Source organism: Cryptococcus neoformans (assembly GCF_000091045.1).
Source record: "Cryptococcus neoformans var. neoformans JEC21 chromosome 11 sequence".
Classification (NCBI taxonomy): Eukaryota; Fungi; Basidiomycota; class Tremellomycetes; order Tremellales; family Cryptococcaceae; genus Cryptococcus; species Cryptococcus deneoformans.
This window is the reverse complement of record NC_006680.1, coordinates 627586-650000: the sequence shown is the minus strand read 5'-3', so window position 1 is coordinate 650000 and position 22415 is coordinate 627586. Positions and strand designations below refer to the sequence as shown.

At 48.4% G+C, this 22415-nt stretch overlaps 11 protein-coding genes across 11 annotated transcripts in view; 6 read left to right on the top strand and 5 right to left on the bottom strand.

Annotated features, from left to right (window-relative positions):
- CNK02200 (hypothetical protein) overlaps positions 1–1292 on the top strand; it is a 2295-nt gene extending 1003 nt beyond the window's left edge. Inside the window, exons 7-12 of the mRNA XM_567694.2 lie at positions 11–194; positions 246–274; positions 321–392; positions 442–819; positions 871–1032; positions 1085–1292. Of these exons, the coding sequence (XP_567694.1) occupies positions 11–194; positions 246–274; positions 321–392; positions 442–819; positions 871–1032; positions 1085–1189 (930 nt within the window). The 3' untranslated portion in view covers positions 1190–1292. The remainder of the gene's footprint in view (positions 1–10; positions 195–245; positions 275–320; positions 393–441; positions 820–870; positions 1033–1084) is intronic.
- A 119-nt stretch (positions 1293–1411) lies between these two features.
- On the top strand, positions 1412–3053 carry CNK02190 (conserved hypothetical protein). The gene is made up of 6 exons (XM_567693.2): positions 1412–1576; positions 1648–1766; positions 1823–2117; positions 2174–2488; positions 2551–2633; positions 2698–3053. The coding sequence occupies exons 1-6, from the start codon at positions 1436–1438 to the stop codon at positions 2921–2923; spliced, it is 1179 nt and encodes a 392-aa protein (XP_567693.2). The 5' UTR covers positions 1412–1435; the 3' UTR covers positions 2924–3053.
- Positions 2945–5085, bottom strand: CNK02180 (GMP synthase (glutamine-hydrolyzing), putative). The gene is made up of 8 exons (XM_567692.2): positions 4960–5085; positions 4872–4910; positions 4758–4818; positions 4447–4706; positions 4041–4390; positions 3203–3995; positions 3094–3146; positions 2945–3039 (listed from the first exon to the last, which is right to left on the bottom strand). Exons 1-8 carry the CDS (start codon positions 5020–5022, stop codon positions 3024–3026), a joined length of 1635 nt encoding a protein of 544 aa, XP_567692.1. The 5' UTR covers positions 5023–5085; the 3' UTR covers positions 2945–3023.
- Positions 5086–5207: 122 nt separating this feature from the next.
- CNK02170 (conserved hypothetical protein) lies at positions 5208–6613 on the top strand. Its single transcript, XM_024658073.1, has 5 exons — positions 5208–5511; positions 5582–5645; positions 5695–5810; positions 5865–6143; positions 6212–6613. The coding sequence occupies exons 1-5, from the start codon at positions 5213–5215 to the stop codon at positions 6552–6554; spliced, it is 1101 nt and encodes a 366-aa protein (XP_024513753.1). The 5' UTR covers positions 5208–5212; the 3' UTR covers positions 6555–6613.
- Positions 6614–6749: 136 nt separating this feature from the next.
- On the top strand, positions 6750–10420 carry CNK02160 (conserved hypothetical protein). The gene is made up of 7 exons (XM_024658072.1): positions 6750–6873; positions 6933–7065; positions 7127–7768; positions 7820–7959; positions 8017–8159; positions 8222–8613; positions 8669–10420. The coding sequence occupies exons 1-7, from the start codon at positions 6812–6814 to the stop codon at positions 9686–9688; spliced, it is 2532 nt and encodes an 843-aa protein (XP_024513728.1). The 5' UTR covers positions 6750–6811; the 3' UTR covers positions 9689–10420.
- CNK02150 (vacuolar acidification-related protein, putative) lies at positions 9795–15177 on the bottom strand. The gene is made up of 15 exons (XM_024658071.1): positions 15027–15177; positions 14825–14974; positions 14641–14773; positions 14436–14593; positions 13893–14381; positions 12649–13837; positions 12505–12598; positions 12074–12453; positions 11875–12023; positions 11772–11821; positions 11588–11717; positions 11216–11530; positions 10661–11161; positions 10408–10612; positions 9795–10349 (listed from the first exon to the last, which is right to left on the bottom strand). Exons 1-15 carry the CDS (start codon positions 15120–15122, stop codon positions 9859–9861), a joined length of 4530 nt encoding a protein of 1509 aa, XP_024513727.1. The 5' UTR covers positions 15123–15177; the 3' UTR covers positions 9795–9858.
- A 226-nt stretch (positions 15178–15403) lies between these two features.
- CNK02140 (conserved hypothetical protein) lies at positions 15404–16369 on the top strand. The gene is made up of 7 exons (XM_567689.2): positions 15404–15598; positions 15657–15761; positions 15812–15890; positions 15947–16014; positions 16068–16100; positions 16165–16204; positions 16254–16369. Exons 1-7 carry the CDS (start codon positions 15527–15529, stop codon positions 16310–16312), a joined length of 456 nt encoding a protein of 151 aa, XP_567689.1. The 5' UTR covers positions 15404–15526; the 3' UTR covers positions 16313–16369.
- On the bottom strand, positions 16360–17562 carry CNK02130 (hypothetical protein). Its single transcript, XM_024658070.1, has 3 exons — positions 17200–17562; positions 16805–17141; positions 16360–16743 (listed from the first exon to the last, which is right to left on the bottom strand). The coding sequence occupies exons 1-3, from the start codon at positions 17372–17374 to the stop codon at positions 16437–16439; spliced, it is 819 nt and encodes a 272-aa protein (XP_024513726.1). The 5' UTR covers positions 17375–17562; the 3' UTR covers positions 16360–16436.
- Positions 17563–17757: 195 nt separating this feature from the next.
- On the bottom strand, positions 17758–18831 carry CNK02120 (copper ion transporter, putative). Its single transcript, XM_024658069.1, has 6 exons — positions 18692–18831; positions 18537–18628; positions 18273–18479; positions 18139–18211; positions 17964–18064; positions 17758–17900 (listed from the first exon to the last, which is right to left on the bottom strand). The coding sequence occupies exons 1-6, from the start codon at positions 18749–18751 to the stop codon at positions 17855–17857; spliced, it is 579 nt and encodes a 192-aa protein (XP_024513743.1). The 5' UTR covers positions 18752–18831; the 3' UTR covers positions 17758–17854.
- Positions 18832–19092: 261 nt separating this feature from the next.
- CNK02110 (membrane glycoprotein spo14, putative) lies at positions 19093–20941 on the bottom strand. Its single transcript, XM_567687.2, has 9 exons — positions 20750–20941; positions 20590–20694; positions 20438–20532; positions 20327–20390; positions 20115–20276; positions 19648–20060; positions 19525–19597; positions 19337–19472; positions 19093–19285 (listed from the first exon to the last, which is right to left on the bottom strand). The coding sequence occupies exons 1-9, from the start codon at positions 20879–20881 to the stop codon at positions 19215–19217; spliced, it is 1251 nt and encodes a 416-aa protein (XP_567687.1). The 5' UTR covers positions 20882–20941; the 3' UTR covers positions 19093–19214.
- Positions 20942–21085: 144 nt separating this feature from the next.
- CNK02100 (mitochondrion protein, putative) lies at positions 21086–22375 on the top strand. Its single transcript, XM_567686.2, has 7 exons — positions 21086–21242; positions 21307–21364; positions 21415–21433; positions 21484–21933; positions 21989–22077; positions 22123–22182; positions 22230–22375. The coding sequence occupies exons 1-7, from the start codon at positions 21175–21177 to the stop codon at positions 22281–22283; spliced, it is 798 nt and encodes a 265-aa protein (XP_567686.1). The 5' UTR covers positions 21086–21174; the 3' UTR covers positions 22284–22375.
- The last annotated feature ends 40 nt before the right edge of the window (positions 22376–22415 follow it).

Sequence of the window (22415 nt, the reverse complement as noted above, 5' to 3'; positions counted from 1 at the left end):
TAGGTTACAGTTCTTTGAGACTTTCAAGGAATTTGAGGGCCGAGCCTTCCATATGGCTGGCGAATCTTACGGCGGTCGATACCTCCCTGTCTTTGCTAGTGCTGTGGTGGACGGGAACAAACAACTCATCAAGGACGGCAAGACTCCTATCAACTTGAATAGTGTTATGATTGGAAATGGTGTCACCGATTACTGTGAGTCCTAATTTTGGAGTCGCCGGAAATTGCTGATCTCGTTGTGTATAGTCACCACAACCGAATCGTACTTCCCTTTCGTCAGTAACCATATCTTAATACCGGCTCCCAGCTAATATCTTATAGCAATGTACCGTCCATGGTGATCTCACTGAACCTGTGCAGAGTATTGGAGCCTGCGTTGCCATGGCCGAAGCTGTAAATCGAACTCTCCCGGATCGTTCACTCTGCTAACTGCTCTACTCAGGTTCCCAAGTGTCACAAGCTTGCCAAGAAGGGATGCCTCGAAACTCACGACTATACTACCTGTTCCATGGCCATCAACTACTGTGAAGAAGTCCTTGGCGAAACTTTCCTCTCCGCGGGCGTCAATCCTTACGACGTGACCATGCCCTGTACCGTCGAAGAGCTAGCTGACTCCCTCTGTTACCCTGTGACCAAGAAGATTGGCACGTACCTTGACTTGCCTGACGTTAGGCATACTCTCGGTGTTGAAAAGCTTAGGAGCAACTGGTCAAGCTGTGATGGACCTGTGTTCACCAGGTTCACTCAGAGCTTGGACAACACTGGCAAAACATGGCTGTACGTTGCTGGTCTTCTCGAGCGAGGTGTCAGGGTCCTGAACGTACGTTTCGTTTCGCTACCGACCCTTGTTATAAAGCTGATAATTAGATAGTATGTGGGTATGCTTGACTTTATCTGCAACCATGTTGCCAATGAGCTCTGGATGGAGCGACTTGAGTGGTCCGGGAAGGAAGGGTACAACGCCGCCCAGTTCAGTGACTGGGTCGTCGATGGACACCGCGCGGGAGAGTTCAAGACCTACGGCAACCTGACCGTGAGTTTAATGAATTGATTGACAAATGGGCAGAGATTGATGAACGAAATAGATGCTCAAGATCAGGGGTGCCGGACACATGGTGCCATACGATAAGCCCAAGGAGGCGTTGTCTATGGTCACTTCTTGGTTGGACGCCGCAGCTCTTGACCAGTAGATATGAGGCCTCCAGGCATAGACAATCGCCGGAATCAGGGACGAGGAAGAGACATCTTGCATAGCGTAGAAATTGATACGTTTCTATGCACAGAATGATCTTGTATGGGTTTGCGCGACGCCCCTAAATTTGAGACAGACACTGGCAGACGCGACTGACGACGATGAACGACGGAGGATGCTCGGAGGATGTTCGGTGATTAGCCGGACCGGAAGAAGCCGAAGCCGAAGTGGGAAGTGTATAAATATGAGCAAAGTACACACAGTTGGACAATGGGAAAGTCAGAACACATCTTACGTAGATCTCTTCTGCATATACGGCATGTCCCAAAACAAGATACTCCGTGTCGCTGTTGTCGGCTGTGGTGAAGTCGCACAAATCGTACACGTCAGTCCATTCCGTTTGAGCATTCGCCAATCCGATCGACGGATTGATAGAAGCCCTTTTTCTAAAAGTAGATTCCCAATCTCGTGCTAGCCTCCGACAAGTACAAGCTCACTGCTCTTTGTGATGTCTCTGTCAAATCGGTTGAGCTGTGTGGTTCTCGTTTCGGAGTCAGAAACCTCTTCACCTCTGTGTATGTCTCCCTCGTATTATGATGATACCTAGAGCTAGCTTACGATAGCGATACAGCACAGAGATGCTCACTTCTTCCGTCCCCATCGACCTCGTCTTTGTCTTGACAGCTGACCAGTTCCACGCCGACAACATTATCGAATGCGCCGATGCCGGTAAACACGTCATGATCGAGAAACCTATGGCCCAGACGCTTACAGAGTACGATGCGGTGGAAGAAGCGAGGGTGAGGAACGGGGTGGTTGTATTTGTGGGTTACATGAGGAGGTATGCTCCGGCATTGGAGAGGTTGAAAGAAGAGATCAAGGGGAAGACGGTTAAGTATGTGAGGGTCCGGGATATCATTGGGAATGTAGGTACTTTGTGTTTGCCTGTGACAGACTGTGGCTCAAAAAAGGAAACTTTCAGAACAGCTACTTTACTTCCCAATCGGGTATGCATCAGCACTATTACAAGGATTTCCCATCTTCCGCATCATCCGAACTCGTCGCCAGACGTGCTTCCAACCTCAAAGAGAACCTGGGTGCCAAGGCAGATTTGGACCCTCGCAACGCAAACTCCTGGGCCCTCTTGCACAGTCTGGGCAGCCATGATATGTCGGCTATGAGGGATATTATCGGTATGCCGGAAAAGTGTCTCTGTGCGACAAGGAGCGATGATGGGGATTCTTCTTGGTGGTGGACTGCTTTGTTCCAGTACAAGGGATTCAAGGCTTACTACGAGGTGAGTACGACACGAGATTGTTGAGGCCAGCTATAGGAGGGTGTGCTGACAAGGAAGGATAGATGGCCATTGACGAAGTCGCAATTTTTGATGCCCAAATTGAAGTGTACACCAACGACTCTCGTGTCAAGATCCAGTACGATACGTTAGTCCTCACGACTTTTTGCATTTTCATTTCCCACCCCCCCCTCTACTGACTTTGTTTCCAGACCATACGTCAAAGGACTTCCTATCAAACTCATTATCCAGCGCCAACTGCCCAACGGCGACTTTTCGGAACAAGTGATTCGACCAACATATGTTGATCCTTACACCCTTGAGCTTGATTTGATTTATGATGCTGTGGCAAACGGGAAGGAGTACAAGACGACGCCATTGGATGCGAAGAATGATACAATCTTGGCCAAGATGATCATGGAAGCTTTGGTGGACTGATGATGGAATGATGGAGGGTTATTGTGAATTAGCAAAGCCAAAAAGCCGAGTCTGTATCTATGCATCCAAAAACCTAAAAAGAGAAATATATTCTAACAACTTAGAGCCATTCAACACTATATTGTCTATTAGCTTGGGATTCTTCGACAAATATATAGAAATGCACTCACGTTCCAGGAGGCTTGGAAGTAATGTCGTAGACGACCCTGTTAACACCCTTGACCTGTACGATATGTCAGCTCTGTGCTCCACGACAACATCCAAGCAGGTCCAACTCACCTCGTTGGTAATTCTAGAGGAGATCCTCTTCAAGACTTGCGGGGGGAACACAAACCAGTCGGCAGTCATAAAGTCTTCTGTAGAGACGGCCCTGACAGCAACAACCTGGTCATATGTTCTCGCATCACCAGCAACACCAACAGCCTTGACAGGCAAGAGGGCAACAAAGGCCTGAGAGATTTGGTCGTACAAACCAGCAGCACGAACTTCCTCAATGTAAATGTCGTCGGCGTGCTGGAGGATGGCGATTTGCTCGCGGGTGACTTCACCGAGAATTCGAATAGCGAGACCAGGACCGGGGAAAGGGTGTCGGCCGACAAGATGCTCGGGGATGTTTAGGAGACGACCAAGGGCACGGACTTCGTCCTTAAAGAGCTCTCGAAGAGGCTCGATCAACTTCAACTTCATGTCCTCCAGCAATCCACCGACGTTGTGGTGAGTCTTGATGGTAGCACTGGGGCCCTTGAAAGAGATACTTTCGATAACGTCGGGGTACAAGGTACCTTGGAGCAACCACTCGATTTTGCCTTTGGCCTCACCGCCCTTCTCGGCAAGCTCTTTCTCAGCGGCAGCCTCAAGCTTGGCAGCCTCGGCCTCAAAGACCTCAATAAAGGTGTTACCGATGATCTTTCGCTTACGCTCGGGGTCCTCGACACCCTTAAGACGAGCAAGGAAGAGTTCGGAAGCGTCAACAACGGTGAGATTGACGCCGAGGTCAACGGTAAGCATCTTGTGGACTTTCTTGGCCTCATCCTTTCGGAGGACACCATTGTCGACCATGATAGCGTGGAAACTAATTCACGAGTCAGATATGACTGATATGGGTAAAGGGACTCACCGGTCACCGATGGCCTCGTGCATCAACTTGGCGGCGACAGTAGAATCGACACCACCGCTGACGGCACCGATAACCTGACCCTTCTCACCACAGATTTGCCTAATCCTAGCAATCTCCTTGGGGATAAAGCTCTCCATGCTCCAGCCGTCCCTGACACTACAGACGTTCTTCACAAATGCAGCAATGACCTCCTTACCCTTGGGGGAGTGAGAGACCTCGGGGTGGAATTGGACACCGTAAATAGGCTTGGATTCGTGGGCGACGGCAGTGTAAGGGGAAGTAGGGGTGGAAGCGATGGTGACAAAGTTGGGGGGGAGGGAGGTAAGTTGGTCACCGTGAGACATCCAGACCTGACCGTTTATCGTCAACACACTGTGGTTTGGCGGACCTACAGGCCAAAACTCACTTGCAAGCCACCGTCTGCTTCCATCTCAATACCCTCGAACAATGCATCCTGTTCCTTCTTGCCAGTCTTGACGACCTCGATCTTGGCGTAACCGTACTCCCTGTGGGTGTGAGCATCGACGGTGCCTCCGTGAACACGGGCAATCTCCTGGAGACCATAGCAGATACCGAGGATGGGGACACCGAGAGTGAAGACTTCAGGGTCGACGTGGGGAGCGTCCGGGGCGTAAACAGAGTAAGGGGAGCCGGAAAGGATGACACCTGATACATATGGTCAATGATAGATCAATGAATGCGTGGTGTTAAATTCACCCTTGGGCTTCCAGGACAAGTCGGAGATCTTTTGCGTGCAAGGCAACATTTCACAGTACACCTATATTGATCTATTTGAGCTTATCGCTGAATTTCAGACATAGCGATACTCACATTGAGCTCTCGGCATCGTCGAGTGATCAAGTGGGAGTACTGAGGCATTGTCAGCTGTAAGAAAGTGGTTCAAGTTTTGTGTACGAACCTGGGATCCAAAATCCAAGATGAGAATGGTGTCGTACAAGCTATGGATCTCCTCTGTTGCCATTTTATACGTGGTTGTGAATGTTGTAGATTGTGGAAAGAGGATATAATTGTTGCTTGACAAAAAAATAATCGGCAGCGCCTGAAAAAAAAAGGAAAATTATAGATTCCTTTTGGTCCCGGAGTCAGGCTCGAGAGTACTCGTAACGTTTCTGGCACTGCATTTCTTGTTTATCATCAGTAATGACCCCAGAATGCCATTATATGCGTGCACTACAATAGGCACAATGCGTATATCCATCGTACTATTAGGAGGTAGCCAGACAGAACTCAGTGTGCACCCCTGGAACTCTGTCAGGGATGTCAAGGCCAAATATGAGCTCCAGGCAGAAATCCAGGGCAAGCACTCGCTACAACCGGACTTCCAACGGATGTTCTATCAAGGCAGGCAACTTGAAGATCCTTGGCTGCTTTCGGAATGTAATATCCAACACGGCAGTACATTGCATGTTTGTCCAGAATTACATCGAGAGTTGCATTTCAAAGTTGAACTGTACGTGATTAGATACCGACAATTGTTGCGCCATAATAGTTGTCAAAACTGACAAGCTCACTTCTTGTAGCAGGTTGGGAGAAAAGCTAGCGGATAGTACTGTCAACGTGATTGCCTGCTTTGATGAAAGGACTGTAAGCAAATTCGAGGCATTATAGCTTTTGCATACTCATGTTATAATAGTTTAAGGCTGTACGACCTCGAATGAACAGAGAAACCGACCCTAACAAATCATGTTCTTTTACCAACATTGTCAAACGGAAAGGAATCGACATGCCCTGGGAACAAGAGTTCGGCCAGTAGGTGTTTCCGGTTAAACGCAAGTGATTTTATCCAATCTCATTTTGCTGTAGCCAACCAACAACAATTCCATCCCGACTTATTGTACCGGTCCCAGCCTCAGCTAGTTCTAGTCAGTCGTCGGCCGCTGCCCGTCTCCCTCGAGCTCCATCCCCTCCTGATATTCTCGCACCAAGAGTTAGTCGAAATAAACCGATAGCACCTTCCCGCTCAGTCCATGCTGTGGCTACAGCTTCACGGCCTCGTCAAAGCAATCGAAAACAGCCTACCGATAAAGAAAAGTCGGCCCTAGTAGTCGCAAAATCCACGACCATCACCTTGCGTGTGCAGAAGTGAGTCGTAGCTAAATAACCAATTGCTAGACCTGTTCTTATCTTATCCCCCCTTGTTTTCCCTTTAGCCTGCAACATCAAACCAGCTATTACGATGTGATGGCAGACGATCCGGTTGAGCATTTGAGGGCAAAGATTACATGGAAAGAGGGCGTGCCTTTGGAAGGTTTGCAGCTGTGTTATGGGCGAAATCTGTTGAATGATGGACGTCTATTGAAAGATTACAAGCTTAGGAAAAATTCCATTGTGAGGATGAACAGGGAAGTAGGCGAGCCGGGCCTTCGTCGAACAAGGGGCCTTGTGATCAACGTCAGCGATGGTCATGACGATGACGAAGAGGAAGAGGAAGAAGAGGAAAAGGAGCAGAAAGAGGAGGAACGAAGGCGGAAGAGAGCACGATTTGATACTTGACGGTATTGTATACCGGTATCCATCATGTCTTGTTGTTGCCATGCATTTTTTTTCTTGATGCAGATGATAATAATCAATGTGATTGGGTTTGATTTTGTCTTTACGCGTCATGCAAGGAGGGGTATTCAATTTCAGGGATTGTTGTCGTGGATGTCTCGTTTAAAGCTATGTTATCCTCTCACATCTCTTCGTAAACAATTCCATTCACTTACGGTCATATACCCACCCCAAACGGCAAACCAACAGATGCTCAAGGCATGACCACTGATCAACTTCACGAACGGGACGTATTCCCACGTCCGTCTCATCACGACATCCAGTCAGTCAGATTCCTTTCATATCATATATATCACTCCTTGAGTACTGACGTCGCCTTAGGTCCACATGGGAGAAACTCTTTTCTGACCCACTCATATCACTCACCAGACTTAAGTCTAGGTCGCTAGATAAAGCTGGTTTAGGGCCAGCTGGGCCTGATGGAGGTGTTATCCTGCGATCTGTTTATTGGAGGGTGGGTCCCGCGCCAATGTCGCCTGATCATGGACTTGTGGCTGATCACACCGCATATCTAGTTCTATCACAGTCTCCTACCACCTCCTACATCCTTAGACCTCTTCCCGCAAGCCCTTGAAGCTTCACGCGAGTCTTACAATGCTCTCAGACGACGATACCTTATCGCGCCTGATGGCCGATGGGCTTCAGACTGTTCCGGGTTCGATGAATCGCTCTCCCCTACCTCCCCAACCCATCGTACTTCCCCTAGGATAGCCTCTCCGGTCCATGACTCTCCTTTACAACCCAGTGACGGCTGGGACCCGTTATCGTTATCAACATCCTCACCTTGGAAAACTTGGTTCGCCCATACCGAACTTCGAGCGACGATCAGGCAAGATGTCGAGCGTACATTCCCTGACATGCCGTATTTCCAGCTCGAGAGGGTACAGAGGTGCATGACAACGGCATTATTTATCTTTGCTGTGCTCAATCCGGATGTGGGGTACAGACAAGGTATGCACGAGCTCTTTGCTTGTTGTTTTATGGCGGTGGATAGAGATTCTCTGAAGGTGGTAAACAAAGCCGACGGACAGCAGAAAGAGGCTATGATCAAGACTCTAGATAGAAGATATGTGGAGCACGATGCGTTTGAGCTGTTTTTGGCGATCATGAAGAACGCTAAGGCGTTTTACGAGTGGAGAGCAGAGGAAGGACCGATTGTAAGTATCCCGCTACAACCTATCAACCCTATTGACACTTTCGATTGTCAGAGATCTAGAACGGCTACTGCACCCCAAGCGCCTATCATCGTAAGATGTAATAATTTGCATACGTCTCTCTTGAGGCGAATAGATCCCCAGCTTTACGAACGTTTAGAGACCGAAGGGGTAGAGGCGCAAATATGGGCCATGTAGGTCTTTATCTGTACTGTATCGAAACGAGTGGCTAACATATTTACCCTCAACAGTCGATGGATCCGACTCATCTTCACCCGTGAATTACCCTTCAATGTCGCGATGAGATTATGGGATGGAATCTTTGCTGAAGATCCCGGGCTGCAATTACTTGACCATATCTGTATTGCAATGCTCCTGCTCGTGCGAAATGAGTGTGAGTTGGGCTTCAAGCCAGGACAGGCCTCGATCATCTAATAAAGCTGATTTTTAATTTAGTGATCGACGCCGACTATCCCTCTTTGCTCACCAACTTGCTTCATTACCCGGCCCCATCATCCGCATATCCTTTTGAGCCTTTTTTGATACTTGCCCAAGCTCTATTCTTGCGAAGTGACACATCGCCAGCTGCGGGGGTAGAGATAGTCATCCAGAATCAAGACCTTTTAGACGTCAAAGCTGCCCCGAAAAATCAAGAAATGGACGTAAACGGCCCAAGAAGTCACAACTCCAGGTTTGCCGATGGGAGGGGTAATGGGCGCACAATGTCAGGAACGGTGAAAGAGAGGTTACAGAAAGGTGGAATGGGAGGTTTGGCCCAGGGGCTATTTGAAAGAGCACAGGCAGCAGGGCTGGACAAGGCGTTTATATCTACTGTCAATGACTTTAGGGTAAATCCCTTTTTAACAGTTATAGATAAGGTGGCTGGCACTGACTCAACTTTAGAAAAATTTGCCAGACTCCACAACTGCATACTCATACCTTCCCAACCTTCCATTCTCCCCATCTCACTCCCCTGGACCACGTACATCAAGTCCCTTTTCAGCCATTCCTAACTCTGCCTCAGCTCTTCCCTCTCGGTCTTTCTTGTCTCATTCACCCTCCACGACCAATAGCATTCCTCCTTCCCGCCCAGCTCTTCAGTCTCGCTCATCCACTGATAGCCACGCATCTCAAATATCTGTGAAAACGATCAAGGACGCAGAGCGAGAGATGGCAGAGCTGCGATTGGCCATGCTGGGTATGGGCAAAGCAATGAGTGAGTGGTTGGACGTGTTGAATAACCCAGAACAACACCTGGAAAAAAGTGAAAGGGAAAACGCATGGAAGGGTCTGGAAAGAGTCAAGGAGACGTTGATTGATGCGGCAGGGAAAGAAGTGGATGAGATTGTCAAGGAGTGGGGATGGCATGAAGGGTTGGAAGCTTCGAGTAGCCGATCATCTACTCCAGCCCCGTCAATCATGGTCCCGCCTCTTGAAGCTCCAGTCACCGAGCCAGAGCCTAGTCCTGCGACAGTAGTCGCTGCTTCTGGACCATCAAACATAGAATTCGAAGAAGCCACACCCACTCCACTCAGTGTTGCAGTCATGCCCACAACTCCGCGGTTTCTCTCTGCCTCTCGGCACAGCGTATCACCCGCAAGCCAAGATAATTCTTCAGCAACGTCCGGAGGAGAAAAGCGATCATTAACTCAAACGGTACGAGGGGACGGACCTATTTCGGGTTTACCAAGGGTACCTCACACAGCTCCTATCAACTCGGAATCCACCAAGTATCGACCGGAAGAGGCAGGGAGGCCTGCATCAGCTGGCTTAGGTATCATCTCTGTCGACGAGGAAGAGCATTCAAAAGATCAGTTACCCGCCAACGTTGATCCGCTCGCTGGTCTGGGCACAAAGGTGAGGAATAGTCGGAGACAGGCAGGAGCTGGCGTAGATCCGTTGTTGGGGATGGATATCCAGTGACCCAGCAGGATAGAGGAAGTCCGATGAAGATGAGCATTTTGTATCTATCGTGATGTATCGTTTGCCTGCCTTTGTAATCGGTATGTAAGAACGGTGTAACTTTTCGTGGCTCAAAAGTAATATGCATTATAGTATAAGAAGATTATGACATATCCCTTCATACGACCTTTTCAAAAGAAGTCATCCATGTTAAAGTCCATCCCCCCCTGCTGCACGTCCTGCTTCAGGTCCTTCATCAAGTTTCCAATCTTTCGCTCTGCCTTCGGTGACAAGCTTGGCTCCTTCTTCTCTTCTACAATTGTCGTCGGTTCTTCCATCTTGATGTCTCCGTTCAGTATCTTAGGAGGAGTAGTGACTTTGCCACCGTCATTAACGGGAGGCGATGAAACCCTTGAGCTTCCCCCACTCTCTGCTAGTACATCCATATCCATGAATAGAGAGCCATGAGGTCGTCCACTGGCGCTAGAAAGAAGGAACGAGGGGCGACGACGGTGCGATGGAGTGATAAATGGTTCTTTTTTGAGGTCCGGGGCGACAGATGCCATGCTGGTAACTGTAGCCGGCGTAGGAGGGATGCTTGAGATGCGGCGAAAACGCACGGGGAAGAAGGGACGCTCGAAGGACCATGAACGTAGAAGATCGAGAGCGAGGTCGTGGCAACCTGCCAGTAACTAATCAATGATGGTTCTTTCTATTCAAACTAGACAGCTGATACGTACCCATGCGAAAGAAGACTCTGGCATTATGCAGAACAAAGTCGAATTCCAACTTAGTGGAAACCTCGCTAATCCCTTTCGCCGTCTGGAGGGATTTGGATTTGAGGTGCTGGAACATCAGGAGCAAGCTGGGGTCATCATTTTCCGGATTGCCGACTCGCATAGGTTTCTCTGGAGAGTAGTCATTTGCGACGTCGACCATCGGGGACTGCAAGTCGTTAACGATTAGACAATCTGAGGGATAACTAATACTTACTATGAGCACCCTCACAGCCAGATCCCTCCTACCCAACATCCAGAAAGCCCACGTTCCTAACCATCTATGGCCGCCTTTAAATGCCAACGGTAGAACAGTCTCGCTTACGATTCGTCTATAGATCGGCCCATCTGTACTCCCTTCCACTACCCTAGCAAGGGCCAAGCCCAGTTGCCAGTCGTTAAGCTGCCTTAAGCAAACGTTGATTCCATCTTGAGGTTGTCCAGCCAGCATGAAAAATGCAGCCGCATACTCGTAGCGTTGTTTACTTAACAACGCATAGGCGTTCTTCATGGCAGCGGTCTTCCATCGGTCGAGAGTAAAGTCGTTTGCCAAGAACTTTAACATAAGGTTCTGCTCCTTATGGCCAGGTGCTTGACGCCAGAGACCATGGACAACTTTCGTTTTGCCCAGAGCAAAGAAAATTAAAGAACAAGATGTGGGGTCTCGATTGTCGTCGGCCATAAATCGATTCCTCGCAACAACCTCGAGTTGCGATCTCTAAAGTACCTTTTGTAAGCCAAGTTTAAAAGCAAGCAAGCAGTTATAGCTTACCGTAGTCTCCGCTGATTTGAGCCATAAAAACACTCCTAGTTTTTTCGCATCTTCCCATAGCATCTTGCCATTCTTACAGCACTGAGTTGCAGCCTCAAGTAGCAATTCCTGGCTATCACTGTGCATAGCCCACACAATGTTTCTGAAAGAGAAGTGGCTCGCTCCTTTTGGCTTTGGCATCTGTCGCAATTCAGTATCGCTGGAGGGAGTAACAGTGCCAGATGTATTGTTCAAGCGATCCCAGTTGACATACATCCGAATAGAAATGAGGTAGCGCATACCAGATATGTCAAGGGATCTTCGTTGCCGGTCGACCTATTTGAAAGAGGGCGAATAAGTTTTCTCGTTCACTTCGCAGATTTCCAAACTGACCTCAAGGGTGACTCGAGCAACAGTAGCCAAAAATGACTTATCAGCCGCAGCAATGGGGATATGAACCTGGCCGCATAACCTTTCTTCCAATGCTATAACGACCTTCTCTGTAAAGTCATCCTGTGTGTCCCTGACAACAGCTGCGTCAGAAGTATAATGATCAACGTATTCAAGTGTGACTTACTCCTCCACAGTCGGTGTCGAGGCAAATAAACCATCATACTTTCTCGCACCCTGAACAAGCTTAGCCGTAATCTCACCATTCCGAAATCTAGACGGGAATTCACCGTTTTTGCGCGCCTTGCCACAGCCTTAGTGGTGTAGAACTCTGTAGGATCCAATCGTTCAAACGTTAGCCTCTTCTTCCCTTCCTCTTCGCACTGCTTCAATGCCTCCACTAATCGCAACAGAATGCTTTTGACAACATTCGCTTTGTCTGTATGTAACATCAGTTGGGTACTCTTGAGCGTAAACTAGGATACTCACCCCAGAGAAGACATTGTCCTAGTAGGATAGGGTGATAATCCCACAAGGGCCCATTCTCTTGGGCAATAAGCTGGAATATATCTTCCGCCTCTCCATCTTCTTCTTTATCTTCTCTGTCAAGGAAACGACTAAACAGATATATTTGATTACCTGTCCCAACAGCCAAACTCCCCCCTGCAAGCCAGATCGAATCGTTGATAGGAATTGACGTGTATGAAAACATGTCAATAGTGAGGAATGGTGCCCATCCGGGAGTTCGCTCGACATAGGACATGCGCTGCTCGCAGATGAGAAGGATTCGATGGGGGAAGCCGACAGCAAGGACAGATTGGAGATCGGATGTCGTAGTCCAGTCAAGGTCCTGAACCTTCTCGCCGAGACTGTGATTCTATTAGCAACCATGGGTCACTGCTTAAGATACTGTAACGCACTCGTAGATCTTGGTTAGTTCCAGGCCTGTCGAAAACTCGCTAACTTTTGAGTCCCAAATAGTCATCTCATTCCTCCCATCTTCCAACTCGCAAACTATATCAAGGTGAGATCGAATACTTTGATCCTCCATCTCATCCACTTACTCAGAACTGTCTTCTTCCTCGAGCTACATCTAGCCATGATTGCATTCTTCCTCCCTGTCCTAACTACGCCCGTCCTTACCCACGGTTCATCTTCCCCACCTCCTTGCTTCTCATGCGTGTGGCCATCTCCCTTCATCTCACAAGCCCTATCAGGATGTGGCACCGCGTCGCCATTGAATCCTTTCTCTATATCTTTACCGATGAGATGCTGCCCCAATTTTGGAGTCCAAAATTCGAGATCACCATCTTCAGAGACTGTAAGGATCATGTCTTGCAGAGGCGTATCGGTTTCCCAATCGATTACGTTTTGATGCCAGCCCATGGGGTCGACAGGGATAATCATTCTGGGTACAGACTTCACCGGCAAACGGTAATGCGAGACAAGTAGGATGGCTGGTTTCTCGTCGGGTTCATCGCTCTGTTCTGCTTGCATTTCGGAAGTCGACATCCTCGATATGACTCGCCATACCCAAGCTTCACCCGACCTTGTTGCAGCCATGATAATGGCTCGCTGAGTGCGACGACCTCGGTGATCAAAACCGTCATCAATATCAGAAACAGCCAAGAGCATTTCAATCTCGTCATTATCTTGGGGAGAAAAATGAGGCAAAATGACAGACTCGCAAGGTGCACTGGAGCCCGGATCGAGATGCTGGAGAGTGATGGTCGGAGGGGCATCGGGCGGGTTGGTGTAGAAAACAATCCCTCGTCCCTTTGAAAACATTGCAGCTTGACTAGGTGGGGTTGTACTATGCCAATGCCCTTTACCAAGAAGAGATTTAGGAGCGATATGCCATTGTCGGGGCCGAACGTTGAGTTGCTGCTTATACCAGGTCGCAATCTCTCCGTTATCTGCCATTGCCAAAAGGCCTCGACCGTTCGGGGTACGGACAAAGCTAGAGATGTTATTCTCGAGCTGAATATGCGATACCTCGCCAAGAGAGGAAGAGGATGTCGAGGAAATACTTTGAGATTTGGAGGAAAGCAACTCTGCCAAGGACACATGGAGAGATGATATGCGGTTATGAGCATGGGTTGGAGGGAGTATAATAGTAAAAGATGGCGAGGTGGAGGGTATGTAGAGCAGTTGAGCTTGTGGTGACCAATGGGATGGGTTTGAAACGGATGGAAGGATAGATTTTGCCAGAGGCAAAGATTTGAGCAGGGTCGGGGGTTTTCTGTCCATGTTCTTTCCATCCATCAGTCAGTAAGCTCGTATAGGAAACTGATATTGACAGACTTACAATAATAGACCGTAATGTAATGCTGCCATCAGGACCAATCCAGGCAATAATATCGCTTTCTTCCGTCTCCATGGACTCCAGTATCTTTGCTCCATCTTTCACTTTTTGTATCTCTCCACCGTCCTTGACCTTCTCCAGTTCCTTTCTTGCGACTATTTTGAGGACTTTCGCATCCCAAACCCACATGACGCCGTAAGGGTTCGACTGGGGCTCTTTCCCTTTTGTTTTGGGTGGCGTTTCGTGAGCATCTCGATTGAAAGATCTGTGGTCGAGAGAATAGAGTAATTGAAACCATACAGGATCGTCAAGGACGGGAGAGTAGATTCGGAGCACCGAGTTACTTGTAATCGTGTAAAGGAATGGATCATTTCCTGGAGCGGAATTACGCCATCCGATCCACTGCATCTCTCTGGGATGTCGTATTTCCTGCGCGGCGCCCACTGGTTGTCCTTTTCCATCGATAGTGAGAATATACCCTGACCTTTGGTTCTGTGGATAGTGGTTAGCATTTCCTACATACGCCCAATTAACCTTGCAACGCACCTGGCTGAACCATGCAAGGTGCCCTGAAGCAGGAGAAATCCGGACGCTCGCAGGCGCAGGCAAGGATTGCTCCCAAAGTCGGTCCCAAACTACAACTTCGGATGTAGGGTTCATGCGCCAGTATTCTATACCTTTCTTTGTTCCGAGCGCAAGGGTCCCTGATCGAATGGTCAGATGGTGCTCATCAAGCAAAATGGCACCTTACCATCGCGGAAATCCATACATGACACGGGGGAAGAAGCGACGACGGTCGAATGGACTGTCCAATCAGTATGGGCCTTTGCTTTCCGAGGCTGGTGCTTCCAAAGTACAATATAGACGCTGCTCCATGCTAGTATCTGCTTGGACTGTTAGAAAATTGCGGCAACATCGATGGGATGTCTACTCACATATCCATCATCAGAGCTACCAAGAACACCCTGGACTGTGCCTGTTAAAGACGAAGAAGCTCGGTGGGGTAACGCAAGCCAAAATTGAAGAGTCTCTACAAGTTTCTGTTGGGGAGTAAGGAGCACCACGTTTGATGCTGAGGGATACACCTGCGACTGTCCGTGAGCCTCGCTAAGAGGCCTTTGAAAAGAAGTGACGCACGATGTATGCTGCGTCATTGACGACTATTCCTGCGGTGTTTTGTGTGGAATAGTGGGAAGGTTGGCCTGGGATGGCCTGTCTTAGGCGGAGAGCCATTTTCCCTCTTCTGTCAAGGGGCGTTGCTATTTGATTTCGCGAGCGCTATGCGGTGGTTGCAGTGTATTAGTATCAACGTCACTCCGAGGCCACCGGCTTCTTTATTCGCGTCCGAGCCTGATGGAAGTCCCCCACGTCGGCCAACAACGTGAGGCGGACATGGCCGTCAACTGCGGGCATTGGCCGGAGGCAGCCGACGGGCAGGGATTGGTGGCCGCTGCCTGATTGGAGATGTCAGGCGAGTATCTGGAATTCATCCATCTGTTCCATCTATTATTATTATCAAGCACAGAGTTTCCGACGGAGTTGGATAGCCTGCCAGCCACTGCCGCCTTATCACTATAAAGGGAAGCCACCTCTTCTTTCAAACGCTTCCACCCAGCATTCCATAACACTATCCCAGAATGTCTGCCATCACCCTTCCTGCCGCTTTCCCCGTCGTCGGTATTCCTATCTTCGCTACCTTTCTCCTCAACGCAAGTCATTCTCTACTGTTTTCACAAGGTTCGCAAACAACTAACTCTGAGATTACAGACGTGGCAGCAAATTCTTGTCATGAAAGCGCGTAAGGAGTCTGGCGTCAAGTACCCTACATTATATGTCCCCGAGGCCGAGGCTGCTGCCGATGCTAAAAAGATGGTCAGCTTGATGCTTATATCATCCACGAACTGAGTATTAACGTGTGACAGAAATTCAACTGCTGCCAGCGTGCTCACGCCAACACTCTCGAGAATATTCCCTACGTCCTCGCTTTCTTTGGTTTCCTCAGTACGCCTTTTAGTTTACCTTAATATTGGTTGAAGGCGTCTTACACATTCAAACAGGCGTTTTCCACCCCAAGATCGCCTCCGCTGCCATGCTCATGTGGGTTATTGGCCGCGTCCAATACACTGTACGTGCAGTTATGACAGTTATCGCACTATCTATGCTGACTCGTACCTACAGGCAGGCTACGCTTCTGGTGACCCCGCAAAGCGTGTGAGTCTAGACAGTAACAATGACATTGGCATTCCCGCCAGGCTAATATGTACATCTTTTATAGATCGGCAATATCTACAGGATCTCGTATCTTGGGTTTTTCAGTAGGTCCATTCACTGTTGTGGTGGACATTTAACTCACCTTTCCACTAGCCCTTGCCTTCGGAACTCTTGGTGTTGCAGTTCAAAAGAGCTGCTCGGTCCTCTTCTAATCATATGGATATTGGTCTTTCTGATCGGAATAATATATGTACAATTGTTTCATGCGAGAAAGTGGGGGAAGATTTCGAAGTACGTCGGACATACTGAGCTGCACCTCAACCTAATCTACGACATTCATCCCTTACCGCCGCCCACCTCAGCCCCGCCTTCTCCGCCTTCGCCCTCTTCAACCTTCTTTTTTCCCCAAGCTGCCAAATATAGGAACGCGACCATGCTGGGGATGATGGAGCAAAGAGCTATCCACCCCGCAAAGTACACCCAGGCCTCAACACCGTAAATTTTAACTGAGCTACCGTTTCCTCGTTTCCAGGAATACTGTGAGATACTTGAGGACGAACTTGAGGACGACGACGATGATGCGCTGGATGAAGAAGTTCCTGTATAATAGTGGCTGTTATCCCCATCATTGCTATAAGGCGAGCTAAACCATAGAGTTATAAAATTTCCTCGACACATTCAGTTCCTATAAATCTGACACTTACGCATGCGAAGAATGACCCCTCATACCGTAAAATGATTGGTTCATATACAGCACCACCAAAAACAGCTTCAAGAAAGCATTCGCTGCTACATAGTAGTACAGTCCAGGGTGCATACTACCCTCCGTGATACCAGTAGCATAAAAGGTGGAAATCCATCGTCCGCCCCAGGCGTTGTAGCTACTTGCTCGCCAGGCCAAATCAGAGGCGATGACCAGTGTAGCTAAAACGATGATGGATAACTGGTAAAACAGCATCCAGATTGCAGAACCGAGATGTTTGGGAGCGTTGGTATACTCTACTTGCCCGCATCCGGTGCTACCTTGGTAGCCCCTGGCCTCTATTCACACCACTTCAACCCTTCATCTCCAGATTTATCATACAAGGTGAAAACTCACGATAGTTGTAACCATACTGAGCATGGTAGTTGGAATAATCGTTGACCAAGACCACAAATTCTGCAATAATCAGCGTGATTAGGGCAGCAATACCTGTCAGATTGGATGCCAAGCAGATCCAAATCCAGATGGTTGGGAAGGTTTCAGGGCCAAGCCATGGTTTCTTGTCGGTCATGACGATGATAAAAAGAAGCTCAGATCAGTCCTTCTCCAGTGATCCGACGTTAGATGATACCAAGTAACGAGTATGGGTCGTGAGATGGGACTTTGTAGCGGCGTTGTGTGGTTTATTTAGTAAGGGAAAAGAGAGGAGGGTTACAGAACCAAGAGAGGTTTTACAAGCTGATGTTGATGAATGATACGATTTGGTTAGATGAATTATCTAGTTTCCCCTTATAAAGTGCGACGTGCATAATTGACCTTGCTTTAAGGCTTGAGGATATCCTTTTGGTTTGAGAACTTGAAAGGATGGTACTTGAAGAGAGCTCGGTCATCCACTACATCTTGGAATTTGCCGTAGGACCTTCCCTATTACGATTTAACATGTAGATGCTCGAAAACATAGCCGTTTGATCGATTCTGAATGCCAGATAAAATGTACATTGTGTTCTACACCAATAACCACTTAGCGACAAGCCAACCCTTTAGTAACCGCTTAGTGACAAGCCAACCCTTTCCCACTCGTACCAGACAGCACGGCCCTGTGAACGATTATCAGCTGTTGGCACACCTTATTCGCTACTTTTGCATAGATGAATGCTTACCCGATATCCATCTCACCTTCATACATCACATGACCAAAGAAAGCACCAACGACGATGGAGCTGAAGAGATACGTGTTGTAAGTCATGGCGACGAGCATGAGCTGAGCATAAAGGAAAAATATCAGTTTCATCCATTTCTTAGAACAGCAATGCCCATCTTGGTAGTGACACTTACCCAGAAGGAAATGGCTACGGAAATGGCATAGAGTCCAGCCCTCATCAGTCTCAATCTGAGGGGCAATCTGGTACTGCCAAGCCGAACGATAATGAGCTCCTTTCTGATGAAGTCACACAAGAGCGAACGCTTACACTCCAATTTTGTTCAAAGCGCCTACTTCAATCCCGCCGTACGCAGTCGGAATAGGTGGTATGAGACCGGTTTCAGCAGGGCTGCCGTCTCTGTCCCTTCGACCTGGCTGCGTAGAGGAATAGATAGCCGCAGCGATATGACGATCGTAGTCTTTGATGTAGTGAAGAAGATAAGAATAGAAAACGGAGATGCCAATGATGACAAAGCTACGATAGTTCTGTACCGTAAGCACATTCTCTCCCGCTGTTGCTGCTTTGACTCACCAAGAAAGAATCATGGTCCAAGTACCCGAGATATGCCATGAGCGGAAGACAACGCATGTGTCTGCTACTTGGTTATTCCACAGCATGTTCATCTAACGTCATGCTGATTTAGCCTGACACGGCGTACTCTGCGAGTAGAGACAAAGACAACCTACCGAACAAGCGGGCATGTCCATGTCAGGCATAGTGTGTTTCGAGTGGTCACCGTGGTCCATGTTGTTGTAAGGGTAGATATGACCGGGGAATAAGGGGTCTTTGTTCAAATATAATGTGTTGCCTTTCGTGTAGATACGGTATACATAGAAGATATACAAAAGGCACACTGCACTGCGGGCTCCGGTTATTCTAGTTCGGCGGTGCGGCTTCCACAGTTCAGTCACGCAAGCCACTTAAACAACAACAACGGCGACATCTATTCGGATAGCGGACTTCGCCGACTAAGCTTGAATGAGAAATAAAGACGCACGATACATACGAGGCATATTCACCGCCACGAGCCATGAGAAGGAGCAGTTCCAGAGAGAGATGCGATCGAAAGACATCCACAGCAAAGATAATAAAGTCAAAAGTAGCATATTCAACTCTAATCTAACACTACTTGCATGCAGCCTCTCTATCACTAAAATACAACGTCGCTCTGACCTGAAAAGTAAATAAACCTCAAATTACCTAACATGGTCACCGTTTGAGTGCAAGGGCCAAAATCAACGCCAAAAGCGCCAACAACAATATGACCATAGGTGTTGATACTGTGACTGATCAGTTTAGTGGTTCATAATTCATCGGAGATGATTACTTACGTCCACCAAATTTAGCAGGTACAACGATGGCGCGAACAGTATTGTCGGCACTCGCAGACACAAGAAGGGAAGCCGAAGGATTAAACTTGAGGGCAGTTGGAGGAAATGAGTGGGCGTGAAGGATCTTGAGAAGGGGCTACCAAGGTAATTGAGTTAATTGTCGATTTCAGCAATCGAGAAACACTCACCGCCAACGTTTTGGAATCGAGAATCCCGATCGAGAGATCAGAGCATCCATATGAGATAAGTCTCCCATCAGAACTTTAAACTTCATCAGCAAAACTAGTACGGATAATTGATAGAGGACATACCTGACATCGAATACTGTTACAGGCTTTCCAGCAACTTCCCTCTTGATCAATACATCCCACTTCCCCACGTCCTCCTGAGGATCGCTCGCTGTCTCCTTCTCCTTTCCTTTCTCCTCTTCGATCTTCGCTGTAGCCTTCTCCTCCTCGGTCAATTTCGCCTGACTCGGTCCTGCAACAACTCCAAATGTGCATACCCACGCCTTTCTCGCCGCACCTCGCTTTGCGGGTTTGGTAGAGTTCAGGACAGCGTGAATGTTCAAAGGCGTTGAAGGGTTACGGGAAAAACGGGCCGAACGGAATATGGCTGGGACGATGTCGAAGCTTGGAGGGTAGATCGTTTGCTTCAATGTCATGGCCGTTCCGGCAGAGGGACGCAGGTAAATTAAGAGCGCATTCGTCGTGGCCACACACAACTAAAATGATATCAAAACCACAGTCTACAATGCTCAGTCGCAAGTCAAACCTACCCATTCACCCTCGGGGCCTCCCCAGTCAAGATCCACGAGTTCAGAATCCGTGGAAAATGCGGGGGCTGCAGGTTCAAGTGAAGGGAAATGCAGGATTGACACCCTATTATCGGTGCTTCCAACCGCGAGTAGCTTAGACGAGGATGAAAGGACAGTGAATTTCTGTAATTTTCAATCGGTATGTTTGACAGAAGCAAGTAAGATGGACCCACTTGGTACGGATAATCGTCGGACCAATCAGCCTCTATGGTTTTCTGCCCTCCGACGAGCTCAATTCTAAAGAAGCGGTCAGCGTGGGACCATGCCATGGAACCGAAACCTACCGATTATCACTGAATGAATAAACTCTGCAATGGTCATTATTTCCAGCCTGAACGGCCGACGAAGAACCATTGATGCCCGTGACTATGCGCTTGGTCTACCAATGGCCTTCGCATTAGATTCACCATCTGTAGATTGCATGATTTTCACATACCTCTTTGTCGATGGCCATAGTCATGGGCGCATCTTCATCATTACTGAGGGGGAGTTCCGCCAAATAACTCAAGTATTTTCCATCCTTTGAGACTTTGCACAGTTTCTATATGTCTCGTGAGCACATCCTTGAGATTGGATGAACGGTAGAACAGACCTACCAGCTTGTTTTGAATGCCGCTTCGGGTTGCTCCGCCACCACCTCCAAGTACCAGATTAGCGTCGTCAGCCCAGTCAAGGCAATACACTGGGAAGGAAGGAGTTGGATGAGGGTGATGCGCTGTCCTGGTCATGTCCTGTAGCTTACGATGTTTACCTGAGGATTGATCGAAAGAATATTGGTCCCACCGCCAGCCGCCCATGTATTGCTCCTCTTCGTTGCCTGTTGTTGCAATCAACCAAATATGATGACGTTGAGAGAAAATTGTTACGTAACAGAATTGGTCTCCGGTTAAGCCAGCTGCCATCGGAAAACGGCAGGGAAAGAGCCGATGAAGAACGACCCGGGCAGCCGTCTTCTACATCTCCTCCATCTCTAATAATACCTTACCTTCGCACACTCTTCCAGGAGATCATATCATCCACAATGCGTCCCACTCTCCCATCTCTTATCAACATTCTTGTCCCCGTCAAGAGGTCCATCGACTATGCTGTGTGAGTGATCGCCTTTTGACCGTAGACGTGGACGTGTTCGGCCGAGCTCATCTTATGTCTACAGCAAAATCCGAGTGGCTTCTGACGGCAAGGGAGTGGACACCAATGTCAAGCACTCTATGGCAAGTCTACTTCTGCGTCATCTGTATAATTTACTGACTTCCAATTACAGAACCCCTTTGACGAAATCGGTAAGCTCCATGACTCGAAGTTTGGTTGGAAAAGTGCTGACCTAGTTCAGCCGTGGAGGAGGCTATTCGTCAGCGAGACAAGTCTGGCGAGAAGGTCGAATCTATCACTGCCCTTTCCATTGGCCCTCCTAAGGCTGCCGACACCATCCGTACCGCCCTCGCCATGGGTGCTGACACTGGTATTCACATCACCACCCCCGAAAACACTATTGTCGAGCCTCTCTCCGTTGCTCATGCTATCAAGGCCATTATCGAACGCTCAGAAAAAGCTGGAAAGAAATTTGACCTCGTCTTTATGGGTAAGCAGGCAATCGACGATGACAGCGGTGCCACCGGAGGTATGCTTGCTGGTCTGCTTGGATGGGGACAAGCATCTTTCGCTAGCAAGGTTGTGATCGAAAAAGGCGGCAGGATAGAGGTCACAAGGGAAATTGATGGTGGTTTGGAAGTTGTCGAGAGCAAGATTCCTATGGTCGTCACTACTGACCTCCGATTGAACGGTACGTTTGTATCAGATGTTTACTTGAAGACCAGTAGCACCTAACGTTTCTGAAGAGCCTCGGTATGCCTCCTTGCCTAACATCATGAAGGCTAAGAAGAAGAAGATTGAAACTCTCAAGCCTGAGGACCTCGGTCTTGACTTTGTATGTCCCGTGTATCTCAGACGCTCTTTGCTGACTCTTTTTCAGACTCCCCGACTTGAGACTGTTTCCGTTTCTGAACCTCCTAAACGAAAAGGCGGTAGCAAGGTTAGTCCGCTTTACATCGCACTGATACTTTTGCTTATATCTTGTAGGTTGAGACTGTCCAGGAGCTTGTCGCCAAGATGAAGGAAGCGGGTGTTCTGTAAGGTCGAAGTATGGAGTTACATTGAAATAAATGAGACTACAGACGTAACTCGATGCAGGCAATCTGCGAGACATACATATGAGATCACTGTCGTACATGTTTATCAGCAGTCCGTTCCGCTGCATTGAGCCCC